The sequence below is a fragment of the Tympanuchus pallidicinctus genome, unplaced genomic scaffold (genome assembly GCF_026119805.1).
Source record: "Tympanuchus pallidicinctus isolate F22 unplaced genomic scaffold, pur_lepc_1.0 scaffold1, whole genome shotgun sequence".
Lineage (NCBI taxonomy): Eukaryota > Metazoa > Chordata > Aves > Galliformes > Phasianidae > Tympanuchus > Tympanuchus pallidicinctus.
Genome location: NW_026294618.1, coordinates 42535084 through 42553327, shown reverse-complemented (window position 1 = coordinate 42553327; position 18244 = coordinate 42535084). Strand labels below are relative to the sequence as shown.

Below are 18244 nucleotides of genomic sequence, written 5' to 3'. Positions count from 1 at the left end.
CATATTCAGTGCAATGAGATTCTGGGAGAGCTTGACTGCCAAAACCTGGAAGTGTATTATAGTATTGGCAGCTGGAGTTTTTAATTTTTCTAAAGACTGACCAAACTTCGGTAAATTTTTGTGGAAAGAGAAGAAGTAGCCAAGGAAATTATGCATCTAGTATTTCCAGAAAAGGAGGAAAACTTGAGTTTCAGATATTGTACAATATTGTACATAATTACTGTGTTTCATCAAAACAGCGTTCTGTGGAAACGAACTTCAGACTTGTGGCTGAAATTTCATTCTGGCTTCTGAAACTATGCACCAAAACCAACATAAAAAGTTCGTGTAATTTCATGTGCTGTTTCAGTCAACTACCTGAATGTTATCAGGATTGTAGTAGTAGCTGCAAGCAATAGTAGGCCCTGTTTTGTGGACTCAGAGAGGAATTTTGCAGAAGATTTTCTCTTGGAGATGTTTCATTAACATGTAGCTCTCTCTCCAGCAGTACTTACTTGGGGTTAATGTTCTTGGAATTAATTGATAATTTCTGAATACCACTTATTAAAATGTATACATTGAATTGTTTGGGGATGGAAAGACCAAAAAATGGAAGAATGAGATTTTCAGATTTGTTATGAACTGATGTAAATGAGGTAAAAATAGATGGAAATTGTGCCAGTGGGATAATGGGAAGTAATTTTGCTCATCAAAAGACACATTTTCATAGTCTTGTCTTATACTTCGTTTGCATAAAATATATACTCCTCCTCCTACTAAAAGTTTGCAGATATCAGTAGTGCCAAATGCTTGTGCTGTACTGATGTGGTCCCAGAAGCAGCAGTCATTGCCTTACTCTCAAAGGTTTATTATCATTTCCCTGCTGTGCTTCTATCAACACACCTGCTCCAAGAGGCAAGGTCTCTGAGAAAGTCTCCTGTCTTCCTTTGGCTATCTGTCTCACTCTTTGTTCATTGCAGGCAATACCCATCTGCTGAATACTTCTGCTCTGTGGAAAGTGGAAGTGTTCCTGTAGTAAACAATTTAAATGCATGGTGTTATGTGTCCCTCTCCAATAAAGTTGGAAAGTTCAGGAACCACAGGTTTAACTCCCGAGTAATAAAAATGCAGTTACAGATGCTCAGAATAGGACAGCTTTCCTTGTTCACATGAGGTATCTGTGATCGTGCTGTGTAAATTTTTGTGTTCTTTTTTCCTCTGTGAGTTGGATATTTGTTGACATTTCAGAATATATGTTATGATTTTATATAAGCACGATAAAAAAATTGTAACTACCTTGTAAACTACATTCTGGTAATTCAGAGGATTTTGTTTCTTTTCCCCAGTGCCTTTTTCTTATGCATTTAGACATGTGAACCATCCATTCTCTTAGCAGGACTGCTCATTTATCAGGTTTTCTTCACTGCATAAAAAAAGGTTACCTTCTTTTCTCGTGCATAAAAAGGGTTCGATGTATTTCAAGTGTCATTAGTAGCAGAGCTTTAATGTCAAGGTTACTGCACCTCAACTTCTAGCTACATTGAATGCAATTATAGACAACCTCTTCAGCGATATTTCAGAGAGACACTTAGAGTGATAAGTCATGATGGCATTTGCTGGTGGTATCTGCATAGTTGTCAGTACATGGTAGTGGGAATTTCTGTTATGTTGTTTCAAACTGTTCCTTTACTCATTGCAAATAAAATTTTATTCATGCTTCAAAGTCTTGGGGGATTGAGAAGTCGCTAATATATAGTAAGAGAAAACACGGTCATAAAATTAGAATTGGAATAGTTCTGGTGGAAGGGACCTTCCTGAGTGCTTCAGGGCTGACCAAAAGTTACAGTATGTTATTGAGGGCATTGTCCAAATGTCTCCTGAGCGCTGACAGGCACGGGGTGTCAAACACCTCTCTAGGAAGCCTGTTTCAGTGTCTGATCATCCTCATAGTAAGTAAATTTTCCTAATGCCCAATCTGAGCCTCCTCTCATACAGCTTTCTGCTGTGCCCACTTTTTCCAAGCATCTGCAGCCTCTCCTCGCAGCGTATGCCTTCCAGTCCCTTTATCAGCTTTGTTGCCCTCCACTAGACACATTTGAGGACCTTAACGTCCTTTTAATGTTTTGGAATCCAGAACAGCATACAACATTCAGTATGAGTCTGCACCACCGCTAAAGACAGTGGGAGAATCACTTTCTCTGACTGGCTGGCTATGTACCCCAACATGTGGTTTGATGCCTTAGCTGCCAAGGCACACTGCTGACTCGTATTGTTAGTAACCTATTTCTTCCATTTATCTGTAAATGTCAACCTTATTTCTCTTTAATTATTGTGTATTTAAATGTTTTGGCTAAAAAGAATAGTATTTTTTTTTATCTGTGATGTGAAATTTGTTATGGAATAGATGTTGTATGGGATGCAACTGAAGACTGCTTGTTGTGGAGGGTCTATAGAGTACATCTGAGTTAATCTTGGATGGATGGACGGACTGGATGATGCTTAGTCATTTCATAGGCAGTCTGACTGACCATGCTGCTGTTGTAAGAGAATTTCCATAACAAAAATACCTGATTTTCTTCATTGCCATGTTTCATTTGACTTCTGTTTTAGTGGTAACACAGTCATACAATTCACAAATTATTTAATTTATGCCTCATCTTTTGAGTGTTTTCTTCACAATACTTTTCTCAGTTGTGTCTTACTTTCTCTCCTTGCATCATGTATCTAATTTTCTCCAAGGTCACGCTATCACAGCTGTTGCTAAAGGTTTCGTTCTCATATCTTCCCCTTTTTTTGGAATCCTGGTTATAAAACCTGCAACTCACTCCATTCAGTAAGCCAGAAGATCCTTACAATAGCTCATCTTTAAAATACTCCATTTTGCTTGATCTTCTTGCATTTGATCAAGTTTAAACATCTTTAGCATCACATTTTTTCCAAGTTTTGTACAGCTGTTTTAAGGGAACAACAGTACTTCTTTTTCTTCAAGATTAGCAACAGTATTGATTGTTGAGCAGAGGTCTTCAGCTTCAGAAACATCACCCTCTATCCCTCGTTTGGTGGTTTTCATAAAATGCTATTTCATATTAGAGGCGTGTTTCTGTCATAGGAGTAAAAACCCCAAATAAATAAAATTCACCGAGGCCAGTGGTGAACCTGCAGGTATATCCAATGCATGTGCATAGCATACATAAGCTATGACTTCTGACTGACAAATTTCCTCTGCAGAGTCAATGGAAACATTTTTTGTCCAGTGCTGAAATTTGGTTGTTGGCTTTACTAGGTGGTCTAGAATGATCTCTGCAGAAGTTAACGTCCCTTTGGCAATGAAGAAGTGGATTAATTGGCAGGAGAGGAAAAGTCCTCTCTGGAAAGGCTGACGTTTGGCATAGAAAATAGAACATCAATCCCCTTCGTCCAAAGGATATCAGAAGACAAGTCTGGCTTTCGTGCCTGGGTGCTCTGGCTGTCTGAAGAGGTAATCTGTGTGCTGGCATAGGAGCTGGCTGGCAGCAGGCACAGGTTGTAAGGCAGATGTAGATAAGAACAGGAAGACAGTTTAAAACCAGTTTTAGATGGATTTTTTTATTTTATTTATTTATTTGTAAGGCCTTGTTAAATAAGATATTCTTCAGGAGCATGGACCAAAATGTCCATTCTCTTCATTCCTGTTGTCAGCTGATGCTTGCAGTGCTCAATTCCTCCATCTTCCACAGTTTTGGGTGGTTTTTTTTTTTGACTTCTCGCTTTCACTTGGAGGCTTGGAAACATCTGCATGTTTTTAATTGATAAGACTCATCTTTTTTAGTGCAGGGAAATATTCACATTGACCTCAATACATCTTTTCACTCATGTACTTTTATAGACTGGACAGGCAGGAAAATGTCTCCAGCAGACAATTTTAGCTGTGAATCAGCACATGCAGCTGGGTGGAAAGGTGCTTTAAATCATACCTAATTTTTTTCTCAAAGGTGACACTCTTGCTATTTCAGACAACTGTGCTTCTAACCTACTCTGAAAGTGGCCTTTTGGACACTTGAATTTTCAGTGCTGTCAAAGCAGCAAATTGAAATGCAGATAGGAATGTTCAAAACTTCCAGTTCAGTTTCACCTTTTAGTTTTATGTCTTTTGTCGCATGGTGTCACAACTTAACTGGTGTTTTCACTAAGTGTTATTAAGTGATGTGGAGCTTGCTCAGTTAAAATAGTCTATCTTCATGTCAAGTCTCTGCTTACAGTGGCTTTTACTCTTTTTAGAATGCTGTGTTAGATAACAGTTCGGAGAAGAATAGATTCCAGGGGCTTTTGATCCACCATTACTATAAAATGCAAAATGCGGTTCAGTTTTTTTCCCTCTGACCATAATGATTTTAACCTTGTGTACTAATTTGAATGGGCTTGCGGGGGCAGAGTCTTAAATGAGACACAAATGAAGGAAAAATTGCTAATGCTGCCACTGTATATCTAATGAGCACTGTGTAATAAACCATAACCTCTTCAACATTTCTGTGGAAAATGGTGTGATTATTTTGGATGGCTGGCCCTTTGTGTATGGCTCATTACCATCTGGCATAATGTGTATTGATATAGCCTGTAATTGTCAACTCTTATTTGACGTGCTGCCTTTAATAAATGTGACTTGCATGGCCAGAACCCCCAAATGGTTATATAAAAAATTGTGTTTAAAAAAAGTATGTATACTTAGATAAAATATATACCTTTATGTACATAAAATAATTTTGTAGATGGTCTCAGTTTTGCTTTATCTCATTTGGTTGTCGTTGTTGTTGGGTGTTTTTTTTTTTTGTGGGAGTACAGTGCCAAATACATCGTGTTACCAGTGTGAGTGCCTGAATGTGTGAAGATGAACATGAATTCTGGACAAAGGTTGTTTCCTCTTGTAGAACATGTTTGGGTTTTTTTTTCCTTTTTTTTTTTTAAACATTTTTTGTCTGCAACAGTAAGATAGAAATAAGCTGTGTTAGCAGGACAGGTTCCCAGCCTCCTGGTGGCTTTGGATGATCTTGTACTGTGATTGCAAGGTAACTTTAATGAGCAAAGTGGTCCTGCTTTTGCAGTCTGCTGAACAAAGTGGCTGAAATGCATTCAGAAATCCCAATCCTGAAAATATCTGTGCATCCTTAAAAGAAAATAGGCTACTCACCCATAGTAAATTTTTAAATTCAGGGCCCACTGCTAAGTGGTGCCAAATCTCATTTGTTATTTGTTTTCTGAAGTTTTCCTCTCTTGGCTTTAAGGTTCAGACGTACATGAATAACAGACATCATTTTGATAGATCAGCTTGCAGTACAAAACAGGTCTTAGGATTTTCCCAACTTTAATCAGCTCCAATCCTTATACTTCAGTGGAATTTCATGAAGCATCATCTTCAGTTTTGCCAGTGATGGAGAGTCCGTCTTTACCTCTTGTACTCCTTTTGGAAAGTAACTTCACCTTATTTTTTTCTTAATTGGCTTAGTTTCAAGCCACTGGGTTGTGTTTTATCTTTGCCTGATAATCTCAGTGGAAACTGGGGGAGCAAACTCCCTCCCCCCCCCTCCCCCCCCCCCCCCAACACAGGGGCAGAGCAAGTGCCTCACAAAACTGAGTATGTACAAGTCTATGGGGCTGGATGACATGCATCCCTGGGTCCTAAAGGAGCCACTCTGCATCATATTTGAAAAGCAGTGACTGCCAGGTGAAGTCCCTTGTGACTGGAAAAAGGAAATCATCACTTTGAAAAACTCCAAAAGTGGCCCCATATGAACTTAATGAGGTTCATCAAAGCAAAGTGCTAAGTTTTGCACTTGGGTCAGGGTAATCCTGGATATGTATGCAGACTGGAAGAAGAATTCCTTAAGAGTAGTCCTGTTGAGAAGGCCTTGGGAGTCCTGGTAGATGAAAAACATAACAAGAGCCAGCAGCATGTGCTTGCAGCCTAGAAGGCCAATGGTATGCTGGGCTGCATCAGAACAGGGGTGGCCAACAGGGCAAGGATCAGATCAGATCAGAGGGCTGGAGCACCTCTCCTGTGAAGACAAGTTGAAGGAGCTGGGCTTGTTCAGTCTGTAGAAGAGAAGGCTTCAGGACCTCATTACAGCCTTCCAATATTTAAAGGGAGATTATAAATATGAGGGAAAACAGCCTTTTATCTGGGTAGATAGTGAGAGGACAGTGGTTTTAAACTAAAGGAGGGAAGATTTAGATTAGATTTCAGGGGAAAGTTTTTTACTGAGGATGATGAGGTACTGGAATAGGTTACCTGGAGAGATTATGGATGCCCCACAACACGGGGTTCAAGGCGAGGCTGAATGGGGCCTTGGCAACCTGATCTAGTACTTCATCCAGTGGTTGGCAACCCTGCCCGCAGCAGGGTACTTGATGATCCTTGTGGTCCCTTCCAACTCAAGCCATTCTATGATTCTAACAATCCTATGATAGTCCAGGTATTTCCTTCTCTTAAATTTGTTTCTAAAGTCTAGGTATGTACATTTTCTTTAAATAGCTGTGAACAGGTTGGTCTACAGATTCAATACCAGCTTTGTCTTTATGTTAATTGGTGGAGTTTCTCATTGGAATATGTGTTCTGTATTACTCAGATTGTTAGTGTAACTTCCCCAAAATCTTTTTTTGGCTTTCCCTAATTCCTCCTCAATGAAGTGCAGTTTCCCAGTAATTATTTGACTAGTATCAGAAACCAAGAGTTGGGGGAAACACTGCTTCTGCTGGCATTTTTACCTTAATTCAATGTGTATTCTATTAGCCTGTTTGGACTACAGTAGTGTCTTGTGTGACCCTGTTAGATCTGGCTGATTATTTAAGATGATCTCTTCTGCTGCTTCCTTCCCTCACTTCCAACTCTTACGTGTACACAGACTGGGAGTATTTTCTTCTGAAAACAGTCCCTTGTCCTGCAAGTGTGTAGTCTGCCTTCTGTAATTCTACCTAAGATCTTTTGACTGTGGGCATTTGCTTGTTTGTTTGTTTCATTTGCTTTTTCTAATGTGTTTATGACTTGAGAAAAACATATTGAACCAGCTTGCCTTATTTTGTATTGAGGTCAATTCGTTCTCCTTGCTGTTTATCCACTATGTCATTGCTTTCCCTAGTCTCCTCTCCAGAGAGCAATTTCTCTGGATCTACTGACTATAAAATCGTAACCACTGCTGTTTATGAGCATTATTACTCACTACTGATCTAGAAGATATTTGTACCTGGCTGTGTAAATGTAACACTTAGAAATACAACAGACTTCCTAAAATCCTCTGCCTTTCTGTTATGTTTCTGCCAAACCCAACCTAATGGACCAATGCAATGCTCAAAATTCTTTTGACTTTGAGGGGGTTTTAGTATATCATTTTTAAATTGCCTTTGCTGAGTTTTGTGCCCATCTTTACATTTTCTTGTTCCTTTTGTCAGTTTCCTTCCTTGCCTAGTTCCTCTGATTTGCATTTGTTCCATCCATTTTTCAGTTTGTTTCAGACAGAGAGGAAGGGAATTATAGCTGGTTTGGCTTTGTGTAGGCAACAGTTTTTTGGCTTTCTGTTTTGCTTTTAATCAGCTTAGTCTTCCTGACTGGGGAATTGTGGGTTTTTGGTTATATAGCAAAATATTCTTGAACAGTATCCAAAAGCTGTTTGTGTTTTACTGTTTAATTTATCTATTGGTTTCAGCTTGTTTTATCTTTGAAAATAACACTTACTTATGATGTTATATACATCTGAACATTACATATCGTATTTACAAGAAGTGTTTGTATACTGCTTTGGCTATGATTATATTGTTTTTGCATAAGAAATGTGTTTAGATCGTATTCACTTGTACCCAAATTATTTGTTCTGATAGGAGCTCTTTTTAGCAAATTAAAAGTTTAACAGAGAATTCAAGTTGAATCTAACATTTCTTGAGATAGGAAATTTTCTTTTAGAAATACACGATATTGAGAATTCATTATATTGCCAATATAAATTACTGAGTGTCAGTAAATTCTCATGTAATATATTTACCGAAGGAGGGAAGTAGCTCTTTAAGGAAGTAAACATTTTAGCTCTTGGTATGACTTGATCGTTGCACTAGATATGGTCTGCATGGCTCTTGATATGATCTGCAGCAGGCAGCAACTAGAATTTCAACTTGTCTTTTATTTACTAGAAGTTTAAGGCTTGATAATTGCCTTGTAGAAAAAACAATGCTGCATCTGACAGCTATAATTCATTTTGGAAGCATCAGTCTTGCCACATTGATTTTAAAATGGGGATCATAGGACGTGATTCCTGTATGAAGAACGGGAACAGGATGCTGTCCATGCACAATGCTCGGGGAAACAGTTGTACTGAATTCAAGTCAACATCAAATCAACTTAAACATCAGAAAACATTTTCAAATTCTACGAAAGAATGAGGGAAGAGCTTGCTAAAGTAAATTGGAGGGGGAGGAGAATGAAACAGTGTTTCAGTGGTGGGCAAAATACAGAATAAAAGCTCTTTACAAGAATAAAAGCTCCTTACAAGAATAAAAGAAAATATATGGACAATTATGGGTAGAAGTTGTACATCAAAATGTTTTGTGATGCTAGGATGGGAAAAAGAAGAGTAAGGCAAGGTAGGTAGCAACTCTGAAAATAAATTGATAAACAGGAGTGTAATTATCAGCATACTTAATAAACTTCATAGAACCAATGCATTTAATTTATCCTTCAGGTGGAAGATGACAATAGCCTAGAGACCAGTATAGAAGGAATCACAGAGGTCTTAGTCTTTGACCTTGTTAAAGGATAACAGTGGATAGATAATTTCAGCATGTAAAAAGGCATGAATTGTGGCCATGCCAGAATATTTGGCTTAAGTCTACTGTTTCATCCTAAAGTCTTTTCCTGCTAATGAAACCACAGCACCTGCCATACATGTTGGCTAATTTAACCAATGGTAAATAATGTTAATAATGTTAAATAATTCAATAATGATTTTATTAAGTATGGTGTTGGCTTTGACAGGTTAATGGGGAAAAAAGAACTGTAAAATTCCCTCCTCCCCATTTTTAATGTGTGAATAAGTGTGTTATGTTGATACAGCATTACGACCACAGCAAACAGAATCAATTTAAATTTAACTTGTGCAATGTTTTGTCCTTTCTGTTCATTGGTCACAAATATTGCATCAGATATCAGGTTCTACTAAAATACATTGTCAGTGTTAGAATTATAATTTTAATTCTTTCTTAAATGCTTTTACAGTTTTTCAGTTCCTTAGTTATAATTATTGTATTACTTTATATATTATTTTTATATATAGATTATTATAGTTGTCACTCTAAAATACATGCTGATATTTTTTAGTGTATTTATTTAAAAAATGGCGAATGCAGCATTGTACATTGAAGTTAATCCTTTTTGTATGGAAGGGAAGCTATTGCATTGACAATCATAGACAAAGTCTTCAAATCTGGGGTGTACAGTTTTAGTTACCTTTTAATAAAAGGTTCCATGATGATAATTCTTGAAGAATTTTTAATCTCTATTCTGCATCGTCTTCATTCAAAGCAGTTGTGTTCATTGCTGAGAAATTCAGAATGTGGGTTTTAGTAGCTAGTATTATTCTCTGTTTATTTGGTCCATTTATGTGAAATATCATCCTTAATATTAACATAATTTTAAGCTATTAAGTGGCTCTTTGTGTAACCTATCTTCCTCTGAGAGGGGCAGTATATTTCTGATAGTTAGCTCATGAGGAAAGGTAAGCTAACTCATACTTTACAACTGCTACTGAGAGCTTGAGTTTCCATCACAAATACTGCAGAGTATTCAACTTGAAGAGCTTCTTTGTTTGCAGCAGATCAATTGAGCTGTTTAATGTTTTTATTTTATATATTGTGCACAATGCTATTTTCTGTTTAGAGGAGAACTTGAAATTAAGGACTGAAGTTGCTTGTAAGAACTTCTGAAGAGATCGTGCCCAGTAAAGTTTCATAGCTGCAAGCATTTTATGATAACACAGACAACAAACAGGGTATTCAGCACTGAAAAAAATTGTTTTTAAAAGTTGCAAGAGAAATTTGTTTTAAAAACCTATTTTTATTTTCATGGAAATTTGGTGCAATATTTTACCAGTCAACCTTGCCATTTTGTACAGTTTTGTGTAGGATTCAACATTTGTGGTGAAACTTTCATGAGATACTTCTCTTTGTAATAATATCATCATAGCTTCTTTTTTTTTTCTTTTTTTCTTTTTTTCTTTTAGGAGCATAATTACAAAGTGTTTGCCTTATTCTTCTCCATGGGTCTGGTGCCTACCTGTGCATGGGTTTCATATAGAAGCTGTCTTCCTTCCCTGGGCTGATGGTGTCACAGCAGCACACTGTTGCACCTCCTGGGTCGGTTTATAAGGGAGATCTAAAGGATTTGTTGAAGTATGTTCAGCAGTTTATCAAATTTCACCAAAACATACTTGAATGCCAAAGGTCTGTGTTGAATTTACTGGGGCAAGGGACCAAAGAAGAACAGAAATAGCTCTCCTTATTCTGATGTGAGATAAAATGCTCTATGTAACTCAATTTTGTATCTTCCTAGTATTTTCCTGCAAGCTACTGTTTCACAGTCCCAGAGTCAGCGTAGTTCCAGACCTTGCTGAGAAGGTGGTGTTATTGACTCTTAGAAATATCCGTGTTTCCTTTCTACTTTTCAGGATATTTCCAGCCATGATGTGCTACTTTACACACGTTTAGATTAGTTATACAGGTGCTTTAAACTTGCGTAAACAAGGAGTGAGCAAAAAAGCAAGAGACAATGTTGATGCTGCCTCATTTTATATGCCTCAGGCAATACAAAGCTCTGAATTGAGATTTTCATGAAGAGTAGAGCAAGAAAAGAACTGTAAACAAACTCAAGGATCTTACTAAAGACTGGAAGAGAGAAAATAGATATTCACTAAAACTGTAGACAGTAATTGGCTTGAAAGGCTAATGAACCAGTCTGTCTTGTCCTGCTCACAAGCTGCCCAGAGGCTCTCTCCTCCATGGAAATCTTCAGAAGCTGCCAGGATGTGGGCCTGGGCACCCTGCTGTGTGTGTCCCTGCTGGAGCAGGGGTTGGGCTGGTTGAGTACAGAAGTCCCATCCTGTGATTCTCTTAGTTGAGGTGGAGGGAGAGGGCTATTTTTCACAGCTAACCCCACATAGGTAATGCAACTAACAGCGGAACTTGTACCTGTTCGACTGCGACCCATCAAAACTTCTTGTTAAGGTCCTCCTTGTTCTGTCAAGCCTCTGTACCATCCTTTCTGGAATGATATCATTACACGTGGGTCATTTTCTGCAAAGGGAGAAAGAGGAGATTGAGTGACTTGTGGAGATTGAAATAATACAATCTCTTGCAATGTGATGGCTAGAATTTGGGTCTCTGGGGCAGTTGGTGGTGGTTTGCAGTGTCCATGCTTTAGTGGCAAAGGGCATGAAGGATAAATGGAAGTTTGTTGACATTTGATGGAAAAACACTTCTGCTTCTATTTTAACAACACACAAACTTTGCATATTGGAAAAAAAAAATATAAAAAGCTGATTGTTTTCTGGGTGCTACCTTGTGATGTCAGTGATTCTGGTGGCTACTGCACTCCCTTTTTGTTATATGAGAATGGAAGCAGCAGGAGTTCGTAATCTGGTTGCCCTATTGTTCTGCCTTGGTACTCTATCAGATGTTTCTGTCATAAGTCCAGCATTTCTTCCAACATTAGCTTCTTGTATGTGGGGATTATGTGCTTTCAAACACAGAACTATTGAATCGCTGAATTGGACCTCAGATTGAGAAAGCCGTGTATGGTATTGCTTCGGGCATTCAGTAGCAAGTTCATAACAGTGTTGGGTGTTGATTTGTTTTAGTTTGTTTTTTTGCGTTGTGTGTGCCTGTTTGTTGGGTGCTGTACTTTTCAAAGTCACGTCAAGACCTCCTTTGTATCCATAGCAGCACCGTGGAGTCCATTTAGTGCCTCAGTATTGTGGGTGTTATCATAGAAAGACGTTAGGAAAGGCACTGCCTGGGATTTTTACAGTGGCTTTGTTTCTTCTATCTTTAGCTGACTCAAGAGAGAGGGTAGCAGAGCAGTGTGTAAGATCAGGATTAGATGCAGATTATCTCCATAATACGGTTCTCCTGTTAGCACAAATAATACGAGTATCGTTACGAGAACAAATGGATTATAAAAAAATGAAATGAAAACATCTAGATCCTGTGCATTTGGAAAGCGTGACACTGATGTATTTGTGCAACCTTAGAATGAAGAGCAATGCTGAAGTCAAAGAGGAGATTTTGATTTCCTTCATTAAAAGCTTATTAAAGGAAGAAATGGGACAGTTGCTGCTTTGCTTCAATGGCTGGAGGTCGCAGAGGCGGGCCCAGTCTCCCCAGGATATTAATGTCTGCTTTCAGCTGGGGGAAATGAACCATCACTGGAGCTGGCGACAGCGCTTTGCTCGTCACCAGGGATCCCCATATGTCCTGGGATCTGTGCAGCCTGAGGTGGCAGGGTTGGCTGCGGGCAGCGGGCCCTCATTGCTATTCATGCCAGGTAGCTCAGCTCAGTCTGCCCAGAGCAAGGCTGTTTCATGTTGATCAGCTGTCCATCTGATAAACCGAATTGATAGGGACATTTCCTCCAAGGGCTGCTGTGACAGTGACAGCAGGAGCATTGGGATATCTTGTTAGTCCTTTCCTCCAAGCTGGCAATTCTGTTAACCCTTTGTTAGAGACAAGCCAGCAGCATTACAGTACTGCTCCGTGGATGAAGGCTGTAGAGGCTGCTTTTCCTCTTTGAAAAACACTGTCAACCTCCAATTTTCCTGTCTAAAGGGAGAATGGCCAGCTGCTTTGTTTTCACAGTGTCTTCACATGAAGCAGAAATGGTGACTTTTAAAACAACTTTGCTTTCTGTGTGACAAAACACGCTGGGGACTACAGCTTCCACTTTTCCCACTCGCCCACCCTGCCATGCCACAGAGCCCACATGGCTTTGCTGACTTCTCGTTCTGCTGGCTGCCACAGCCTGTGGGCCCAAAGCAGGTGCTGCTGGGCATCATTGTGTCTGCAGTCATTTGGGCAGGAGGTTAGTTGCATTCAGGTCAATTATGGTGGGTGCAACACATCTGCACCAGCCAAAGGAAAAATATTGATTTACTCAGTGCTTTGCAAGTGCTGAACCAGAACCTAGCCTGTATATGCATATGTGCAGTATATGGATATGTGAGCATGTGAGGCAGTTTATTTACTCAGTAAATCGGGGCTTAGTCAGTATTGGAATAAGCAGGAATAACAGGGAGCACAGAATCATTAAAGTTGAAAAGACCACTAAGATCACCTAGTCCAACCTCCAGCCCATCACCACTGTGCCCACTAACAACCACGTCACTCAGCGCCACATCTACACGTATTTTGAACACCTCCAGGGGTGGTGACTCCACCACCTCCCTGGGCAGCCTGTGCCACTGCCTCACCAGTACTGTTGTACTAGGTTGCAATTCAACTTAAAGACCTTATAATCAAGGATGTACATTATGTTTTTGCTGATAACATTAAGTCTCTGTCACACAGAGGGAACTGCTTGAATGTGAAAAAACATGAACACGCTGATGATTCCATCAGAGCAGCCCTGTGCATATCTAGCTGAGCAGAACCAGCAGGGCAAAGTGCTGCTGCCTGCTGCTCTGTTCCCTCCCCTCATCTCTGCCTGCTGACAGCTCATCACTTGCTGTGGGTGGGAGCAAGGGAGGAACTCATCCTGGGGCCCCTGGGGCAGTCACTAGGGTACAGCACCAAATTAGGAGGAGGAGAAGAAAGAGAACTGGTTACCTGGCTCTTCTCATGCCTTTTCCAAAAAAAACAAAGTGAAAATAGAGGGCAAGTCTCATGTCAGGAAAGTGAAAATATTGTGCCTGATGCAGGGGTTCTCACAGGGATGAAGTTCCAGAGTTCAGAGGGTAGCACATTGTGAGCTGGAATGAGAAACAATTTGTGAAGCTACCCAAATAAAATCTGACCTGTTCCTGTGCTGGACAAGAATCACTGTGTCTTCTGACCAGTGAAATGTCACTAGTGCACCATATGTCTGGCTGTCTCCCACCCCCCTCGATGTTATGGAACTGCAAAGTATCCTGTTATTAATTTAACTCTAAATTGAGCAGTCATTTACTGTAGCATTCTTAGAGTGTTCACATTAGCTTGCTCGTCCTTCGTTCATTCCCATTGACACTTTCTGTTTGGCAATTTAAGCACTGGAATAGGCTCCCTAGGGAGGTGGTTGAGTCACCATTCCTGATGTGTTTAAAAACTGGTTGGATGTGGTGCTCAGGGACATGATTTAGCAGAGGGTTCTTAGAGTTAGGGTAGTACGGTTTGGCTGTGGTTGGACTTGATGTTCTTTACGGTCTTTTCCAACCTGAGTGATTCTATGATTCTATTATTCTAATTTCTTCACGCTGTTGTCCCTCAAGCTTCTGCAGACAAAACTAAAAAGAAAATGCGGTGAGAACCATATTGATTACTTAGCTTTGTTCTTTTGGAGAATTCAAACAAAGGGCAGTGTTCCCCCGAGCAGAACCAATGGTACCAGCAGCCTATCTGGAAATTCTTGGTGATGTGATGTGATTCTGTCTATGCTTAATGTTGCATCTGAAAATAAATAAATATTACCTTAGCGTATAGCTTAGCATGGCCTATTTTTTCCCCCCTGAAATCTTTATTTTATTCATAGCTTCAAAGTAACTGCACTTTTTCTTTACTTTCAGTCAAAGAAGTCTTGCAGAGATTACGGAACTGATCCACACTGCCTTTCTGGTGCATCGAGGCATAGTGAACATTGGTGAGCTCAAGTCCTGTGATGGCCCGCTGAAGGATATGCAATTTGGGAATAAAATGGCTGTTCTGAGTGGAGATTTTCTGCTCGCAAATGCTTGCACAAGTCTTGCTCAGTTACAGAATACCAAGGTAAAAATAAAAAATAAAAATTCTTTTACTGCCAAAGCAACTATTAGTAAATCTTCTAAAACAGAAGTCCGTTAGAAAATCATCTTAGTTATGGTGTGTTGTTTATCTGTGGAACACCCTTTAAAAATCAGCATGCTTATACTGTAGCTGTGGATGGATTAACAGGATGCTACTGCTGTGAATGTCTACCGCTGTCGTGTAGAATTGCTGTGTGCTGACAGCGTCAGTGGATGTTCTGAAGAATGTAGCTATAGGTAGTGATGAATGACTGGTTAGTTTGGTGGATTTTAGCTGTGTGCTGTGGCATCCTTGTGACACCTTGAAGTAGAGCCCCTCTAGCAGGCTGCCATCTGCAGGCATTTTTGGTTTGGTGTTTCACCTTCAGCTTTGTGAAAAGTTTGTCGTAGAGAATTCATAAGGGAAGACACTTAACCTCTTGTCTATGCAGCTCTCAGGTAATAAAATTATTTTGTTAGGCATTTGGTCATCCTGGAATATTGGATTGCCCAATTAACATGGACGTACTGGCTTCCAAAAGGCATCTGCAAGTCAGCTAATCCTAATAGGCAATGTTTTTCATGATGAACAAGTTGTGTATATGTGTGATCTTACAAAATGAATCTGATGGAAAACTTGAGAAATCATCTTTCTGGTTGGTTTTTCTGTCCCCAGACAGAATCAGCTGCACTAAATCATTCTTGATTTGTCTAGCTTCTCCTTAAAATTTGTCATGGTGGAGAGAGATTCATGAGCATCCCTCTGCAGTCTAGTGTGTATCACCTAGCTACATGTATGGCTGGAGTTTTGTGGGCTGAAAACTGTTGTTCTTGACAGGGAAACCTTAATTCACGTGAACATTTCTTCCATATCTTAATGGAAAATAAGCATGTCGTGTGTATGAATGTCAATGATCAACACAGTTTTAATTCTTAGCTTAATGAGTGCATCGTTTTTAACTTCTTCTGAAGTTCCTCAGGATGGTTACAGTTGAGTATTTCCTGTATATACTGCTTTGATCATCGTTATGACAATGTGTCACAAATGTGGTGTCATTTCACAGTGTAGAGCTGATATTCAGAAGAAGGACAAGAGATCAGGTGTCAATCTGCTTGAATATTGGGTTAAGCTGTTACAGGGAGAACCGATCGTAAATATTTTTTAGAAGTTTTGTGAAGAGTTTTAGTTATACCATAATAAAAATGGGTGGTAATTAGTTTTAATAATTATTGTTGATTTGTGTCCATTAATTTTTTTCGTACGTAGTAAGAATCTGAAAACAAAGCAAAGCATTTAACTCTACTTCATTTTTTGTTGTTGTTGTTTCCTCTTCTGTGGGAACGTTTTATAAAATGCAGCACCTACTACTTTGCATTTATTACATCATTAAGTATTGCAGCAACAACTCCCTTAAGGCTTGCCAGGAAGCAAGCCTACAGTGAAATGAAACACAAGTGCAAAGAAATATTTCCCCCCCCTTTTTTTCCTTACTATTTTTTAAGAAGTAATCATATTGTATGTCTGAAAAATCCTGCCAAAACATTTTAGCACTTTTTTCATTTTTCTGACATCTAAATACTTTCATAGCTTCTAGATGCGATAAGTGGGATGCCATTATGGGAACTGATTGACTTAGTAAATTATTCTTTTTCATATGTCTAACCCCACTAGCAAAGTTAGAAAAATTGAAGTACAAGCTATAGAAATTTCTTGACAGGTGCAATGATTTAAACATACTGTATTTATTCTTTTGTAAATGATGAATTTTCAAATCTGGCATCTGTTTTTCAGCAGTGTGAAATAACTGTGACTTTTTTCCTTCATAATGTTTTGTTTTCTTTGATGGAAAAAGTAAAAATCTCAGTGCTGCTTTTTGCTAGCACTCGTTTGATAGCTCATCAAATTGGCTGGTGAAATGAGCAGCATGCATTGTACATGGCACTGACCGTGGTAGACTATAACCTCTATTTAGGCATGCATAATTGTTGTATCATCTAGAATTTAAAGGGGATTTGAGCATTACCTGATACCACTGCTACCAAGATAATTTTATTGTGCCATTAAACTCTTGTCTAAGCTTGCGTATGATGCATTTATCTCTTTGCTTCTCTCGGGGCTGACAATTAGATGTGAAATTCTGTAGTCGTAATGAAATGCAGAGCTATTTTATAATTGCCAAGGGTAAAATTAGCAAAGTCAATTATTTTCCCTTAGGCTTTTCCCTGTAGATATTAAAAGGCTGCAAGGTAATTGCCTTAGGTAACACTTTGATTTTTAAATAACATTAAATATAGGAATTGTTGTTGTTAATTTGTAGTAATTTTCCTCTTCTTGCTAGTGCTGTAGAATATAACTGCACTGATGTTAATTCAGGGCTCAGGGTTTGTGGGCTTTTTTCTTTTTTTGAAATCAAATGCCCATAGTTCTCATTCATACAATTGCTAATGTTATGCAAAAGGAGATTTTTGAGGTGGAGGGTTGCTTTTTTGGGTGGGGGTTGGGTGTTTTTGTTTGTTTTTTATGTGTGTGCTACAAATGCTGAGGATTTCTTGAAATGTCAATTATGATACCAGAAACAGTACAAATAATACAAATACTGTTTTTGTGCTGTGGTGAAGTCATGTAAAATTTGTTGTTTGAACACACACAATAATTTGGAAGAAAGCATTCTCATTTTCTACTCCGTGAAATTGAGACATTAATTATGATTACAAAGTTGGCATTAATTGAAAAAAATTTAAAAAAAAAAGCTACAGAAGGGCAACTGTGTGCTATATTTGTGTAAATTACAGCAGAGTTCTCAGTTGATTTGAATAATAAAATCTGTTTCAAATGAATGGTGATTTCTTCAGCTGTAAAGTCTTACATTGATCACACTGCATATTTTCTGTTCTTTCATGTTAATTTTTTGACTGCCTTTTTTCTTGTACTTTTGATAGTGGCTTTTCTTGGCTTTCTGATTATCGTGGTAAGTTGTGTTGTTGATTGAAGATAATATGGATATAACCTTATTCCATAATTGCAACCTATAGTAGATTGGACATTGGATTTTAAAACTGAATTGAGCACAAAGAGCATCTGGGTGGGATTTTTTAGTAGACGATGTATTGGCAGTGGTTTTAAAAATTATTAGCCCTCAACAAGGAAGAGGATGGGGTTTTTTGCTAGTTAAAAATTACACGGTAACATCTGGTAACGTGCTGATTTGTTGGACTGGAATGTTTATTTGGGATGATGGGAGGGGGTTGCTTGAGAGGTTTTCTCTTTTTATGGTGTTCTGATTTTAGAATTTTGATGAAGCATT

General features: G+C 38.7%; 1 protein-coding gene across 4 annotated transcripts in view; it reads left to right on the top strand.

Annotated features, from left to right (window-relative positions):
- The window catches only part of PDSS2 (decaprenyl diphosphate synthase subunit 2), a 105760-nt gene that overhangs the window by 51813 nt on the left and 35703 nt on the right, over positions 1 to 18244 (top strand). For all 4 annotated transcript variants that reach the window (XM_052672525.1, XM_052672514.1, XM_052672542.1 and 1 more), the window contains exon 3: positions 14745 to 14943. In XM_052672525.1, coding sequence (XP_052528485.1) covers positions 14745 to 14943 — 199 coding nt within the window. The remainder of the gene's footprint in view (positions 1 to 14744; positions 14944 to 18244) is intronic.